The sequence below is a fragment of the Oncorhynchus keta genome, chromosome 5 (genome assembly GCF_023373465.1).
Source record: "Oncorhynchus keta strain PuntledgeMale-10-30-2019 chromosome 5, Oket_V2, whole genome shotgun sequence".
In the NCBI taxonomy this organism is placed as follows: Eukaryota; Metazoa; Chordata; class Actinopteri; order Salmoniformes; family Salmonidae; genus Oncorhynchus; species Oncorhynchus keta.
This window is the reverse complement of record NC_068425.1, coordinates 20,349,110-20,366,462: the sequence shown is the minus strand read 5'-3', so window position 1 is coordinate 20,366,462 and position 17,353 is coordinate 20,349,110. Positions and strand designations below refer to the sequence as shown.

Here is a 17,353-nt window from a genome sequence, read left to right as displayed (position 1 = left end):
AACTCTACTGGCCATGGGGATAGAACAGAGTGTTAGACAGACTGTTGGTTTAGTTAACTCTACTGGCCATGGGGATAGAACAGAGTGTTAGACAGACTGTTGGTTTAGTTAACTCTACTGGCCATGGGGATAGAACAGAGTGTTAGACTGTTGGGTTAGTTAACTCTACTGGCCATGGGGATAGAACAGAGTGTTAGACAGACTGTTGGGTTAGTTAACTCTACTGGCCATGGGGATAGAACAGAGCGTTAGACAGACTGTTGGGTTAGTTAACTCTACTGGCCATGGGGATAGAACAGAGTGTTAGACAGACTGTTGGGTTAGTTAACTCTACTGGCCATGGGGATAGAACAGAGTGTTAGACAGACTGTTGGGTTAGTTAACTCTACTGGCCATGGGGATAGAACAGAGTGTTAGACAGGCTGTTGGGTTAGTTAACTCTACTGGCCATGGGGATAGAACAGAGCGTTAGACAGACTGTTGGGTTAGTTAATAGCCACTTCTGAAAGCCTGGCTTCCCTTGCTGATCTCTGATGCCTACTGAGAACAGTGGATAGACAACACTGCGTGGGCTTGATTGATAAAATCCTTCGTTCCCTCTCTCCCCAGTCTCACTCCTTCATTCCCTCTCTCCCCAGTCTCACTCCTTCATTCCCCCTCTCCCCAGTCTCACTCCTTCATTCCCTCTCTCCCCAGTCTCACTCCTTCATTCCCTCTCTCCCCAGTCTCACTCCTTCATTCCCTCTCTCCCCAGTCTCACTCCTTCATTCCCTCTCTCCCCAGTCTCACTCCTTCATTCCCTCTCTCCCCAGTCTCACTCCTTCATTCCCTCTCTCCCCAGTCTCACTCCTTCATTCCCTCTCTCCCCAGTCTCACTCCTTCATTCCCTCTCTCCCCAGTCTCACTCCTTCATTCCCTCTCTCCCCAGTCTCACTCCTTCATTCCCTCTCTCCCCAGTCTCACTCCTTCATTCCCTCTCTCCCCAGTCTCACTCCTTCGTTCCCTCTCTCCCCAGTCTCACTCCTTCATTCCCTCTCTCCAGTCTCACTCCTTCATTCCTCTCTCCCCAGTCTCACTCCTTCATTCCCTCTCTCCCCAGTCTCACTCCTTCATTCCCTCTCTCCCCAGTCTCACTCCTTCATTCCCTCTCTCCCCAGTCTCACTCCTTCATTCCCTCTCTCCCCAGTCTCACTCCTTCATTCCCTCTCTCCCCAGTCTCACTCCTTCATTCCCTCTCTCCCCAGTCTCACTCCTTCATTCCCTCTCTCCCCAGTCTCACTCCTTCATTCCCTCTCTCCCCAGTCTCACTCCTTCATTCCCTCTCTCCCCAGTCTCACTCCTTCATTCCCTCTCTCCCCAGTCTCACTCCTTCATTCCCTCTCTCCCCAGTCTCACTCCTTCGTTCCCTCTCTCCCCAGTCTCACTCCTTCATTCCCTCTCTCCCCAGTCTCACTCCTTCATTCCCTCTCTCCCCAGTCTCACTCCTTCATTCCCTCTCTCCCCAGTCTCACTCCTTCATTCCCTCTCTCCCCAGTCTCACTCCTTCATTCCCTCTCTCCCCAGTCTCACTCCTTCGTTCCCTCTCTCCCCAGTCTCACTCCTTCGTTCCCTCTCTCCCCAGTCTCACTCCTTCATTCCCTCTCTCCCCAGTCTCACTCCTTCATTCCCTCTCTCCCCTGCCTCCCTCCCTCCCTACTTGTCGGCAGCCAGCTCCAATTAGCCTAATTAAAGATATCAGAAGCTGTTCCTCTACCAGCGTGCCGCCAAGCCTGGGTGAGCGCAATCACAGACAAAGGATTAGCAGCCATTCTGTTTGATTACCATTATAACTACAGCAGTCACAGTGTGGAGCGCTAACACTAGCGGTGTCACTAAATTAGCCAGGGGATTAGGTTCTGGTAGCAAAAACAGTCTCTACAGAATAGGACATGTCTGCTTTACTCAATGACAAGGCAAATAATGACAATATGCAAAGTCTATAATTGGCTTTCTAATGTGTCGGCTAGTGGAGTTCGTCTCGCTTTGCATGTAAGTAGCCTACTGTATCTCTTGCTCAAACAGAACAGGAGCACAATGAACTGAGCAGAGGACAGCTAATAGATGAAAGCTGACAGTCTCAGATCTTAACTAGAGGAGAATTCATCAGCATACACTGAACATCATGTAGCGTTATTTATAATTATGCTGAGACAGGGAGATGGAGCCCTCCTGCAGCGTAGCTCTCTTCACAAAGAATGAATGGAGACTCATCATTTGAAGTACTGTCATAAATGCTGCCTGTCATGTTCAATAGGGTCTTATAGTGTGGCAGACATACACAACTACCTTTCAAATGTGAAGAGTGGTCAGATGTGTGTGTGTGTGTGTGTGTCTCTTGTACCTCTGTTGGTGACCATGCTGCGCTGTAGGATCTGCTCCACCTTCACAGCCATGTCAGACATGTTCTGGGCGATAGCCTGGATCCTTTCCACCAGACCAATCGGCTGGATCCTGCCAACACACACACACACACACACACACACACACACACAGGGGAATGACCATCAATAGGGCAGGCACAGGTGAAGTGTTAGGCATGTCTTCTCTTTCTTGCTGATCATTTCTGCCATCTCTTTCCCCATGACAACCCACCGAGCACACACTGGTTGAATGAATCGTTTTTTTCTAGCCATTTCAATGAAACTATTTTGAAATAGATATTGAATTGATGTCTGTGCCCAGTGGGAATGCACATTCAATCTTTATCCTTTATCTCAATCCATAAACTTCCTGGACACATCTAGAAAAAGAAACATAGAAGCCTACGTCTTTCATCTAAGTCCACCCTCCTACAGTATACGCTTACTGTTTCCTCCCAAAAGAGAATTCATGCATTTATTTTACCTTTATTTAACTAGGCAAGTCAGTTAAGAACAAATTCTTATTTTCAATGACTGCCTAGGAACAGTGGGTTAACTACCTTGTTCAGGGGCAGAACGACATTGTTTTACCTAGTCAGCTCTGGGATTTGATCTTTCAACCTTTCGGTTACTAGTCCAACCCTCTAACCACTAGGCTACCTGCTAATTGAGCTTCAACAAGGAGAGGAAATGCTGATTGTGTGGAACTTGGTTGGAGCGTGAAATAAAAAAGCTTTTAAACTCTGACACAATTTATTTGTTGAGGTGAAAAAGTGACTCAGCACATTAAAGCCAGTCCCTGGGAGACTGAGAACAGAGCGCAATTAGGTTGGTAGGTTGTTAGCAAATGCCTTTTATGGCAGCTGACTGCCATGGCTTGTTGTTGCCATGTTAGTGTTGGCAAAACAAGCAGAAAAAAATAGAGTGAGAAAGAAAGAGAAAAGGAGACAGCAATAGAAAGAGGGAGTTAGCCCTGAACTCACAACTATCTCAGGCACTAGCAGTGAAAACTGGAAGGTGCCCAGGGAACTCCAAGCTGAAGCATTATGGCAGTGTGAACATTGTGAACTTGCCTTGGCTCCCTTCCGATAAAGACAGAAATCTCAGCCCTCGCTGATGTAGCATAAAGGTCCAAAGAGGCACAGAGATTTCCAGCTGTCTTTATGGAGCCATGATGATTGTGTATAATCTCAATGCAGTCAGTCAGCCACCTGGGCCCCACAGTATAAAAGAACAGTGTTCCTGTGTGTGCTGTAGAGAACTGAGCACTAAACGTTCTCACGGGCATAGCCATGGTTAAGCAAGGCCTCCGAGACAGAAACCAGTCCATTCAGCCTCTATCTGTTACTTCTACACTGGGTCTTCCCAAGACTGCTGTTACCTGGTCAGGGAAGCTGAGGACCCTCCAATAGGAAGGATGCTGGTCTTAAAGAGTACTACAGATGGACTCTGCAGAGCTGAAGACACTGTTTATCAGGGAGTATCAACCAGAGCCAAATCAATAGCTGGGGTCTAACAGCCCTGTCATATCAATGAGACGCTGACTGTACACAGTGGTCAACACTGGCCTTTGGCTTTTGTTCAAACTGTACAGCTTTATCTAACATATCCATTTAAATGAATGGTTGGGAGTTGTTGAAGAAATGGGCAATGGTTTAGACCAGTGCTTCTGGAATAAGTGTATGAGCATGGGTGTGGTATGTGTGTCTAAAATGCTGCATTACTTTGCGTAAAATCCCACTCTAATATCACTTGACCCTATGGGCAACTATTAGCCATCACTTCCTATTCCCTCCTATGAGGCAGCATATCAGAAGAGACGAGAGCCAGACACAGACAGAGTGGTCCTCTGCACAGCACCAGACTGCAGCACAGACTGATCAGTATAGGAAACATTCCTGTGGCCAGACAGAGAATCCTGTCCTCCCTCTATAGAACACCACTAATACATTTACAATGGGTGTCTGGCCCTGGAGAACCATATACAGCATTAAAGAGAGAGAGACGGCTGATTCCTTTTTAAAGACCTAACAGTGGACTCAATGGCTCTGGGTTCTTTTTTGTATCTGTTAAACTGCACCTTGGCTGAATTCTGAGCAGGTCACCAAGCAGACTGAAGCCTAGAGATGCTCCCCCTTTTTCATAATCGCTTACAGTTAGGCTGACTTAAACAGCAATGAATGGCCTCTTTCCAGCAACATTTAGGAAGAAAATCCTCATCATTTCTATAGTACCTTTCAAGGAATGTGAATAGTGAGAGTAATTTATGTTCTAACAATACTGTCTACTCTGGTGTTTAGAATCCATATCAAACATCCACAACTCTGCATTCTGGCAGTTAGCACAACTCTCAGGCATAGTTTGAGCCGGGATTATTTGAGTGTAGTGAGTGAGTGTAGGATCAGGGACGTCCAGAAGGGATGGTCAGAGTGTCAGACATGGGCAAACCTCAGCAGGAGGGAGCCTCTCAACCCCCTGTATGAGAGAGGTCCGTTGCCATGGAGACAGAAGAGCAAACTCCAGGTTGTTAGCCTCTGCATGTCTGGCAGCGCAGCGTCCCTGTCTGACTGTCCATGTCCACCCAATAACAGGGCAAATCGATAGGAAAATGTTGAGACTAATGAGACAATGTCTAGTTTAAATATCCTCCAATTATTTGTTTATATGCAGACAAATACATGCATACACCATACATTATGTAATGGCAGGCCTGCTACCAAACCCCAGAACCCTACCTGTCCAGTGCTGAGCTGAGTTCATCCAGTCTGTGGGAGTCTGTGGTGGTGTTGCCCAGTTTGGACAAAGTGTCCATCCTCTTCATGATGACCTCCAGCATATCACTGATCTTCCTCAGCACCCCGCGAGACTCTGGACCTCCCAGCACTGCCAACACACAGACACATACAGTACGTCAGATAAGAGCACAAGGGCAGGGGTCAATTCAATTTGAAGGCTGTCAATTCAGGAAGTAAACTTAAATAATTCAAAATGTGGAAAAACTGCATCTATTTTTAATGACTTCTCAAACTGAGGACTAGAAGCTACTTTTTTCAAAAATGTTTCAATGTTTTTTATTTTTTATTATTAAAACCACTTCCTGAATTGACTGCCTTCAATTCAGAGCTAAATACAGCCTCCCGGGTGGGTTAAGGGCGCTGTACTGCAGCGCCAGCTGTGCCATCAGAGTCCCTGAGTTCGCGCCTAGGCTCTGTCACAACCGGCCGCGACCGGGAGGTCTGTGGGGTGACGCACAATTGGCCTAGCGTCGTCCGGGTTAGGGAGAGCTTGGTGGGTAGGGATGTCCTTGTCTCATCGCGCACCAGCGACTCCTGTGGCGGGCCGAGGTAATGTTATAGGCACTACCCTATTAATACCGGCTATAATGATGAGGTAATGTTATAGGCACTACCCTATTAATACCGGCTATACTGATGAGGTAATGTTATAGGCACTACCCTATTAATACCGGCTATACTGATGAGGTAATGTTATAGGCACTACCCTATAAATACTGGCTATCCAGGCCCCCGGCCTGATTGGTGTCACAGTTTTCCCCCCATCCCTAGCAAACACACCTGATTTAAACTAATTGCATTTTTAACTGAAGATCATGATTAGATGATTATTGGAGTCAGGTGTGTTAGCTGGGGCTGGGGAAAAAGTGTGACGCCAATCAGGCCCCCGAGGACTGGAGTTGCCCTGGGCTATGCTGATGAGTGAGATAGTGATGTGAATGTGAGTTTACTCGATGAATGAAAAGTGACAATCCATTCAGTCCAGCCTTACAGTTCTCTGCTTGCTGATGGAAGGAGGTTTTCACTCAAAATCTCACGATACATGGCCCCATTCATTCTTTCCTTTACACAGATCAGTCATCCTGGTACCTTTGCAGAAAATAGCCTCAAAGCATGATGTTTCCACCCCCATGCTTCACAGTAGGTATGGTGTTCTTTGGATGCAACTCAGCATTCTTTGTCCTCCAAACACGACGAGTTGAGTCTTTACCAAAAAGTTATATTTTGGTTTCATCTGACAATATGACATTCTCCCAATATTCTTCTGGATCATCCAAATGCTCTCTAGCAAACTTCAGACGGGCCTGAACATGTACTGGCTTAAGCAGGGGGACACGTCTGGCACTGCAGGATTTGAGTCCCTGGCGGCGTAGTGTGTTACTGATGGTAGGCTTTGTTACTTTGGTCCCAGCTCTCTGCAGGTCATTCACTAGGTCCCCCCGTGTGGTTCTGGGATTTTTGCTCACCGTTCTTGTGATCATTTTGACCCCACGGGATGAGAACTTGCGTGGAGCCCCAGATCGAGGGAGATTATCAGTGGTCTTGTATGTCTTATATTTCCTAATAATTGCTCCCACAGTTGATTTCTTCAAACCAAGCTGCTTACCTATTGAAGATTCAGTCTTCCCAGCCTGGTGCAGGTCTACAATTTTGTTTCTGGTGTCCTTTGACAGCTCTTTGGGCTTGGCCATAGTGGAGTTTGGAGTGTGACTGTTTGAGGTTGTGGACAGGTGTCTTTCATACTGATAACAAGTTCAAACAGGTGCCATTAATACAGGTAACGAGTGGAGGACAGAGAAGCCTCTTAAAGAAGAAGTTACAGGTCTGTGAGAGCCAGAAATCGTGCTTGTTTGTAGGTGACCAAATACTTATTTTCCACCATAATTTGCAAATAAATTAATTTTAAAAAATCCTACAATGTGATTGCGCGCACACACACACACACACACACACACACACACACACACACAAATATCCTACATACCAGTCTATAATTTTAATGGTAGGTTTATTTGAACAGTGAGAGACAGAATAACAACAACAAAAATCCAGAAAAACACATGTCAAAAATGTTATAAATTGATTTGCATTTTAATGAGGGAAATAAGTATTTGACCCCTCTCAATCAGAAAGATTTCTGGCTCCCAGGTGTCTTTTATACAGGTAACGAGCTGAGATTAGGAGCACACTCTTAAAGGGAGTGCTCCTAATCTCAGTTTGTTAACTGTATAAAAGACACCTGTCCAAAGGAGCAATCAATCAATCAGATTCCAAACTCTCCACCATGGCCAAGACCAAAGAGCTCTCCTAGGGTGTCCAAATACTTTTCCTCCCTCACTGTATTAACTAAAGAGCACACCCAAGTCAAACAGAATGTTGAATCAATATAACCAGCTCTGCAGTTAAATGAGATGTCACGTCCTGACCATAGAAAGCCTTTATTTTCTATGGTGGAGTAGGTCAGGGCGTGACTGGGGGATGTTCTAGTTTATTATTTCTATGTTGGCCTGGTATGGTTCCTAATCAGAGGCAGCTGTCTATCGTTGTCTCTGATTGGGGATCATATTTAGGTAGCCTTTTCCCACCTGTTGTTTGTGGGATCTTGCTATTGTATTGTTGCTTGAGAGCCCTACAAGGCTGTACGTTCGTTTGTTTCTCTTTATTGTTTTTGTTGCTGGTTCACATTCAAATAAATTATGATGAACCCAAATCACGCTGCGCCTTGGTCTACCCATTTCGATTAGCGTTACATGAGAATAGTACAGCCTCTGGTTAACAAGCTGTTGAAAGAGGAGTGTTACTTTTAGATCATTGTACCAGAAGTCTAGATACAAAATTAAATAACAGCCTTATCCTTACCTATGTCTGACAGTCTGAGCCGTTAAGAACACTGACACGGACCGACAACAGCCCCAAAATGTTGTGATTATGGTGTGAATGAAATAGAGCTTAACCTTTATGTTATCATTCATCAAGCATATTAGGCTCTTAAAAATGCATTGTGTGCAGACTCACTTGCTTTCACTGTCAGACTTCATTTGTCACCATCTACGAGAAAGTCACCTTCGCCAGAAAAAACTAAACTGACCATAAATTAAACCACACGACAAAACACTTAATCAGGGGAGGGGGCTGATTAGAATGGAATTGATCTTCCTGCACTGGAGATCTACTGTGTGTGTCTGCACAAGTGTGCCCGTGTGACATGTGTGTAAATATACAGACACGCTTTTGTCTAAAATGTCTTCCTTTCATTCTGTCATGGTTACATATTCCATACCGGTCTAGAGTGAATAAATAAAACAGGCTTCTCTTCATTCACTAAAGCTGACAGCAGGGGCTGTTCATACAGTTGAAGTCGGAAGTTTACATATACCTCAGCCAAATACATTTAAACTCAGTTTTTCACAATTCCTGACATTTAATCCGAGAAAACAATTCCCTGTCTGAGGTCAGTTAGGATCACCACTTTATTTTAAGAATGTGAAATGTCGGGATAATAGTAGAGAGAATTATTTTTTCAGCTTTTATTTATTTCATCGCATTCTCAGTGGGTCAGAAGATTACATATACGAATTGAGTGTTTGGTAGCATTGCCTTTAAAATTGTTTAACTTGGGTCAAACGTTTCGGGTAGCCTTCCTTCCACAAGCTTCCCAAAAATAAGTTGGGTGAATTTTGGCCCATTCCTCCTGACAGAGCTGGTGTAACTGAGTCAGGTTTGTAGGCCTCCTTGCTCACACACGCTTTTTCAGTTCTGCCCACACATTTGCTATAGGATTGAGGTCAGGGCTTTGCGATGGCCACTCCAATACCTTGACTTTGCTGTCCTTCAGCCATTTTGCCACAACTTTGGAAGTATGCTTGGGGTCATTGTCCATTTGGAAGACCCATTTGCGACCAAGCTTTAACTTCTTGACTGATGTCTTGGGATGTTGCTTCAATATATCATTTTACTTCCTCATGATGTCATCTATTTTGTGAAGTGCACGAGTCCCTCCTGCAGCAAAGCACCCCAACAACATGATGCAGCCACCCCCGTACTTCACGGTTGGGATGGTGTGATCTTTGGCTTGCAAGCCTCCCACTTTTTCCTCCAAACATAACGATGGTCATTATGGCCAAATCGTTATATTTTTGTTTCATCAGACCAGAGGACATTTCTCCATAAAGTAAGATCTTTGTCCCCATGTGCAGTTGCAAACCGTAGTCTGGCTTTTAACTTCTTCGAGATAGGGGGCGCTCTTTTAATTTTTGGATAAAAAAACGTTCCCGTTTTAAACAAGATATTTTGTCACGAAAAGATGCTCGACTATACATGTAATTGACAGCTTTGGAAAGAAAAAACTCTGACGTTTCCAAAACTGCAAAGATATTATCTGTGAGTGCCAAAGAAATAATGCTACAGGTGAAACCAAGATGAAATTTCATACAGGAAATGGTCCAGATTGTGAATGCCCTGTGTTCTAAATGTCTCCTTATATGGCTGTGAATGCGCCAGGAATGAGCCTGCACTTTCTGTCGTTTCCCCAAGGTGTCTGCAGCATTGTGACGTATTTGTAGGCATATCATTGGAAGATTGACCATAAGAGACTACATTTACCAGGTGTCCGCCCGGTGTCCTCCGTCAAAATTATTGCGTAATCTCCAAGTCCATGCGTTCCATTTTCTTCAGAAGAGAAACCAAACTGCCACGAATGATTTATCGTCGAATAGATATGTGAAAAACACCTTGAGGATTGATTCTAAACAACGTTTGCCATGTTTCTGTCGATATTATGGAGTTAATTTGGAAAAAAGTTTGCATTGTAATGACTTAATTTTCGGGGGTTTTCTTACCCAAACGTGATGAACAAAACAGAGCGATTTGTCCTACACAAATAATCTTTTTGGAAAAACTGAACATTTGCTATCTAACTGAGTCTCCTCATTGAAAACATCTAAAGTTCTTCAAAGGTAAATTATTTTATTTGAATGCTTTTCTTGTTTTTGTGAAAATGTTGCATGCTGAATGCTAGGCTTAATGCTATGCTAGGCTATCAATACTCTTACACAAATGCTTGTTTAGCTATGGTTTAAAAGCATATTTAGAAAATCTGAGATGACAGTGTTAACAAAAGGCTAAGCTTGAGAGCAAATATATTTATTTCATTTCATTTGCGATTTTCATGAATAGTTAACGTTGCGTTATGGTAATGAGCTTGAGGCTATAAATAGGATCCCGGATACGGGATTGCTCGTCGCAACAGGTTAATGGCGGTTTTGGAGCAGTGGCTTCTTCCTTGCTGAGCGGCTTTTCAGATAATGTCGATATAGGACTTGTTTTACTGTGGATAGAGATACTTTTGTACCCGTTTCCTCCAGCACCTTCACAAGGTCTTTTGCTCCTGTTCTGGGATTGATTTGCACTTTTCGCACCAAAGTACATTCATCTCTAGGAGACAGAACGAGTCTCCTTCCTGAGCGGTATGACTGCTGCGTGGTCCCATGGTGTTTATACTTGCATACTATTGTTTGTACAGATGAACGTGGTACCTTCAGGCGTTTGGAAATTGCTCCGAAGGATGAACCAGACTTGTGGAGGTCTACAATTTTGTCTGAGTTCTTTTGATTTTCCCATGATGTCAAACAAAGAGGCACTGAGTTTGAAGGTAGGCCTTGAAATACATCCACAGGTACACCTCCAATTGATTCAAATTATATAAATTAACCTATCAGAAGCTTCTAAAGCCATGACATCATTTTCTGAAATTTTCCAAGCTGTTTAAAAGGCACAGTCAACTTAGTGTAAGTAAACTGCTGACCCAGTGTATTTGTGATACAGTGAATTATTAGTGAAATAATCTGTAAACAATTGTTGGAAAAATTACTTGTCATGCACAAAGTAGATGTCCTAAACAACTTGCTAAAACTATAGTTTCACAAACCAAAATTTGGGGAGTGGTTAAAAAACGAGTATTAATGACTCCAACCTAAGTGTATGTAAACTTCCGACTTCAACTGTACATGCATAGAATGCACATCAATTTAAATGAAATTCCCAGACTGGACCAGTTTGGCAACAACATGCCTCAAAGGAGAGGGAGGGAGATCTGTAATGTACAGAAACACTTCAAAGAACATCTCCCTTATTTTCCTGGCCCTACAGTAATGCTGGGGATTGAAATAATTCAACAATTGGAAAAAATGACTATGTAGAAGTCATTCATAATTTTCAATATCAAGAGTAATTCTATTGATGCATTTGTTCAACAGGGGAGCATGAGGCGTACAGAGACGGTCTCTCAACCAGAGTCGAGGCTATAAAGCAGGTGCCACATTCCAGGGAGGCTCTCCCTGCCGCATTGAGGCTAAACATTGCCCCTGGGCTGAGTCTAGGTGGAACTGGAACGTAGCTCCACAATAATGACATTTCTCACACGTCTCGCCCATAAATCATCATTATGGAAACTAACACCCCTCCCACGCAGTACATTTTTGAATGATTTTATATATGTTCGCAATCTATTGTTCATCAGCTACCTCTATTTATTGCTCCAGCGACTAGCCTCCCCTGGAGGTGAACAGGCTAATGTGTTTTCACCAAGTCCTGCGCTGTTAGTGGTTTCAGCAGCCGGTTTGCCGATAGTATCTGTGTGCTAATGTGGGCCGTTGCCATGTCATTCCTCATCTACTGGTTAATAAAGGGCCCATTTAACAAGAACTAATCTCCTTTAATGACTCCATTTCGTAAGTGCCACAACACAATCGATTTTATGAACAAATTCTAATTAGATAGTCATACCGTAGCAAGCTGAGAGCGTAGCACCGGTCGGCTAGTCTCATTTCACAGTCACTGTGCCTCCATCACTGGTTTGAAATAGCTCGCCCCAAATGGGACTGCTCACATAGATGGACAGCAAACAGACTTTGGGACTGCTCACATAGATGGACAGCAAAGACTTTGGGACTGCTCACATAGATGGACAGCAAACAGACTTTCACTTTATTTTAGTTTATGGCTCGCTGTATAATGGGTTGTTAGAAACGGGGAAAATAATTTGCTTACATTCACCACTTTTTCTCATAACACTGTGTTATGTTTCTTGCCAGCTAGGATGAGAAACATCTGTTCATAGGAAGAATTAATTAGATCAGTGTAGTACCTTCCCGAGCAGCTTTGCATGAACAGTTACTAATTGTCTGCTCTCTCATTGACTTTTAGTAGGGACACATATTAACGTTATAGGTCCTGAGAGTCTGGCGTCTGAACTACAACGGTTTCCTGCAGCCCGTCATCAGAGCCTCTGAGGTGAGGACAGATAATAAGTTCAGGAACCAGAAGGGCTCCCAGTGGGTTAATAAGGCATGTATGACTCAATGGTGTGAAGTGAATAATGCCCTGGTTGGCAATATAACGTCATAGTACTAATCAAATTCCAACTTGGTTTATTGATCACTCCAGCTAAGATTCATTTAGCTGAGAGCTCTTACTGCCTGGACACTGTTAGATCTGAATCTGAGCCGCATGTCATTTAGATTGAAATACAAGTGTTCAGATAGATGAAAGCCTTGCCAAAGGGCACTCCCACATAAGTTATTATTTTGCGTTTCATCCAGACCTTTTCATAAAATAACATGTCCCTCTCTGCGAAGCATTGTAAGAGCCTGTGTACTTCTTCTTTCTGAAAATAATATTAACCTTTTACTGCAGTGGGCTAAATCAGGGTCACACAAGAGTGTTTCTTGGTAGTCTTAAACAAATATACTTTGAAACAAAAGTATACACCTCACACAGATTGTTATGGGCTTAAAAAAAAGAAGGCACCTGTATGTACCATGTCAGATGTAGAGTTGAAATGTATAACATTTTGAGTTTACATCCCAATATTACACTTTATATACAGAAGACTGAAATATAGCAACATTTCTTTTAAATAATGTTTATTAATTATGGAATTATGACAAATATTAATAACATTCCACTTGTGAGGCCACTAGAGGGCGATTTGGTCATTTGACTGCAGGAAACTACAAGAGCATGAGACATGCTATGCGTCATTGCGAGCTAACATAACAATCATGAGCAGTCATCCTCCTAGTTTTTGGGCAGTAATGCTCATCAATGGAAAATTGGCAAAAGATAGAAAAACACGGCCACCATTGTGAAATAGACAACAGTAAAGCATCATCCATGCCCTGTGTGTGCATACAGTACGCTGTAATCCAGTAAGGCTTCAGACACACAAACATGATACAGTTTAATGCTTGTGTTTGTCAAGCCATGTTTTGGCTAATGTCAACCTCTGTGTTGCCTTTGCTACTGTGGCTGTCTGTGGGCATCCTTTCCTCAGCCTCCTGTGGTGGGTGTGGACTTGGGCTGACACTCCAGCAGCATCACAGAGGGATGGCTCTGTATTGTGTCTCATCACACTGCGCTAATCCTGCAGACACACTCGCTCCAACATCCAGATGATGGTTTTATTAGCCTTGTGAAAAACACTCATTTGTTATTTAAACCGCGGGTATATGTTTGGACTGATTAAGTAAATTCATGACTTAATCGTGAGACGAAATCAATACCTGCAAAGTATGTGTACTAGATGGCTAAGTGTGTGTGTGTGTCTGTGTGTATTTCTGGTGTGTGTGTGTGTGTGTGTGTGTGAGATGAGATGCCAGGTGAGGTGGGAGGGAGGTGGGGGGGGTAGAGGAAAAAGGACTGCTGCTGAGGAGAGAGAGAGTAGGATGAGAAAAAGAAAGTGCTAGTTTAGGGTTGGGAACTGCCAGGGACTTCATGGTATGATATTATCACCATACTTAGGTGCCAATAAGACATGTATTGTAATTATCACGATTCTACAGTATATGTACTGTGAGAGCAAAATTACAAGATTATGTTATAATACTGTTATTGCATCAAATGGTTGTTTTATGCAACAGAATATAGTTCTTAGAACTCTATTGTGTTTGTGAACTGAGAGTGGGCCTCTGGGGCTTAGTGCTGACAGTAGATTTATGATGCCTTAGGTGATAAACCTAACCAAAATCTTTCTATTTACTTCGGATCTGGAATTCAACAGAAGCTAGCCAGCTAAATACCTACAAGGTATCAGTTAGGAAACCATTGCTAGCGGTCATCAGCTAACCTTTAGCTCGGAAAGCTCTCGCCAGTTCGAACAACGTGACTCAAAGCAGAGCATAACGGACCTATATCTCTCCATATCCCAGGATTCCTACCGCAAACTCTGAATATTTTCATCTGGATCTTCGCAACTAGCTAACTGCAATCCCGGGTGACCACTCCTGGCTAGCATTTCCATCCCGGAGCAAGCAACAATTAGCCTGAAGCTAGCCCGGCCAGGGCTCCTGTGCTACCACCGAAGCCCACTCCTGGGCTACAATATCCGGACCCCTTCTACTGCCGGTACGGGGCACTGAACTCAACTGATCCTCTACGACTGGAAAACCGACATAATCTGCCCGAGGATTCCTACAGGCCCCTCAGGCGTGACGCCTGCTGAAGGCCCATTCTGCTAACCTGCTAGCTACCTAGAGCTACTTGGAACCATACTAACTCCACGACTGGTCTATCAACGTCACCGCACAAAGAGACAAAAACAAACATACCCCCATCGCGACGTCCCCCAAAGGTTAACTTGCTAGCCCTGGTCTACAAACTGCTAGCTTGCCTGCTAACTGCTAGCCTCTGCTAACTGCTTGCTTGCTAACCCGGTCTGCTAACTGCTAGCTTGTTTAACTGTTAGCATCGGCCTGTAAACTGTCTGAATCGCCGTGTTCCCAGTCAGCCCAACCACTCACTGGACCCATATGTTCACTTGGCTACGCATGCCTCTCTCTAATATCAATATGCCTCGTCCATTACTGTCTTGGTTAGTGGTTACGGCAGGGTACCCTGGTGGTTGGACTAGTAACCGGAAGGTTGCAAGTTCAAAACCCCAAGCTGACAAGATAAAAATCAGTTGTTCTGCCCCTGAACAAGGCAGTTAACCCACTGTTCCTACGCCGTCATTGAAAATAAGAATTTGTTCTTAACTGACTTGCCTAGATAAATAAAGGTAAAATAAGAAAAATTACTGTAGAGCCTCTAGCCCTGCTCAATATGCCTTAACCAACCATGTTGGCCCACCTCCTACATATGCGATGACATCGCCTGGTTTAAATATCTCTCCCATCATTACTCAATGCCTAGGTTTACCTCCAATGTACTCACATCCTACCTTACCTGTCTGTTCACTATGCCTTGAATCTATGCTATCGTGCCCAGAAACTTGCTCCTTTTACGCTCTGTTCCGAACGTGCTAGACGGCCAGTTCGTATAGCCGTACCCTTATCCTACTTCTCCTCTGTTCCTCTGGTGATGTAGAGGTTAATCCAGGTCCTGCAGTGCCTAGCTCCACTCTCACTCCACAGGTGCTCTCATTTGTTGACTTCTGTAACCGTAAAAGCCTTGGTTTCATGCATGTTAACATTAGAATCCTACTCCCTAAGTTTATTTTACTCACTGCTTTAGCACACTCTGCCAACCCGGAAGTCTTAGCCATGTCTGAATCCTGGATTATGAAAACCACCAAAAATGCTGAAATATCCATCGCTAACTATTCTCCGCCGAGATAGAACTGCCAAAGGGGGCGGTGTTGCAATCTACTGCAAAGATAGCCTGCAGAGTTCTGTATTACTATCCAAGTCTGTACCCAAACAATTCGAGCTTCTACTTCTAAAAATTCACCTTACCAGAAACAAGTCTCTCACTGTTGCCGCTTGCTATAGACCTCCCTCAATCTCACACAAATTATCAATGAACCTACCAGGTACAACTCCAAATCCGTAAACACGGGCACCCTCATAGATATCACCCTAACCAACTTTCCCTCTAAATACACCTCTGCTGTTTTCAATCAAGATCTCAGCGATCACTGCCTCATTGCCTGCATCCGTAATGGGTCTGCGACCAAACGACCACCCCTCATCACTGTCAAACGCTCCATAAAACACTTCTGCGAGCCTTTCTAATTGACCTGGCCAGGGTATCCTGGAATGACATTGACCTCATCCCGTTAGGAGATGATGCCTGGCTATTCTTTAAAAGTGCCTTCCTCACCATCTTAAATAAGCATGCCCCATTCAAAAAATGTAGAACTAGGAATAGATATAGTCCTTGGTTCACTCCAGACCTGTCTGCCCTTGACCAGCACAAAAACATCCTGTAGCGTTCCGCATTAGCATCAAATAGCCCCTGTAGCTCCCTTCAGTAACCACGAGCACAACCGTTCCTTGATTTTAACTGGCGGCTTTATTCTGTAGTTTTAGTCAGAATTATCACCTTCCGTGAGAACTATAAAGTAAATTAAAAAATACAGTTAAGCACACTCTTACAACCTTATCTTACGAGTGACTTATTACCTTGATATAACTCTGAAATGCTTACATACATAACAGTTTAACCGGCGTTATAACGGGTCCAGATTAAACACATGAATAAAGGAAAAAATACCTCATTGGCTGCATGAATTCACACTTCATCCTAACATACACTCTTCAACCTTATGAACTACACCCGATGACATGAAAACTTAGCTAACGCAGCGCAGGATTGCCTTCCCTCCAAAAGTGTGTTGCTACAATAAGGATCCCCGTTACAACAGTATAAGCTACGTAGTTCCGCTTGTATTATCATTTCCCCCGCACAGCGGACACGTAAACAATTCAAACAAACGACAAAAACATAACCTGTAAGTCTAACTGTCAGTTAGAGCCCCTGTGATATGCAACTTTTCAGGGAAGTTAGGAACAAATATACACAGGCAGTTGGGAAAGCTAAGGCTAGCTTTTTCAAACAGAAATTTGCATCCTGTAGTACGAACTCAAAAACGTTCTGGGACACTAAAGTCCATGGAGAATAAGAGCACCTCCTCCCAGCTGCCCACTGCTCCGAGCCTAGGAAACACTGTCACCACCGATAAATCCACTATAATTGAGAATGTCAATAAGCATTTCTCTACGGCTGGACATGCTTTCCACCTGGCTACCCCTACCCCGGCCAACTGCCCGGGGAACCCTCCACAACAACCCGCCAAAGCCCCCACCAATTCTCCTTTATCCATATCCAGATAGCTGATGTTCTGAAAGAGCTGCAAAATCTGGACCCCTACAAATCAGCCGG

The 17,353-nt window shown here is 44.0% G+C and overlaps 1 protein-coding gene across 2 annotated transcripts in view; it reads right to left on the bottom strand.

The window, feature by feature from the left end:
* LOC118373897 (alpha-1,6-mannosylglycoprotein 6-beta-N-acetylglucosaminyltransferase B-like) overlaps window positions 1-17,353 on the bottom strand; it is an 89,201-nt gene that overhangs the window by 58,900 nt on the left and 12,948 nt on the right. For both annotated transcript variants that reach the window (XM_052519038.1, XM_052519039.1), the window contains 2 exons: window positions 5,135-5,282; window positions 2,381-2,490 (listed from right to left, as the gene is read on the bottom strand). In XM_052519038.1, the coding sequence (XP_052374998.1) occupies window positions 2,381-2,490; window positions 5,135-5,282 (258 nt within the window). The remainder of the gene's footprint in view (window positions 1-2,380; window positions 2,491-5,134; window positions 5,283-17,353) is intronic.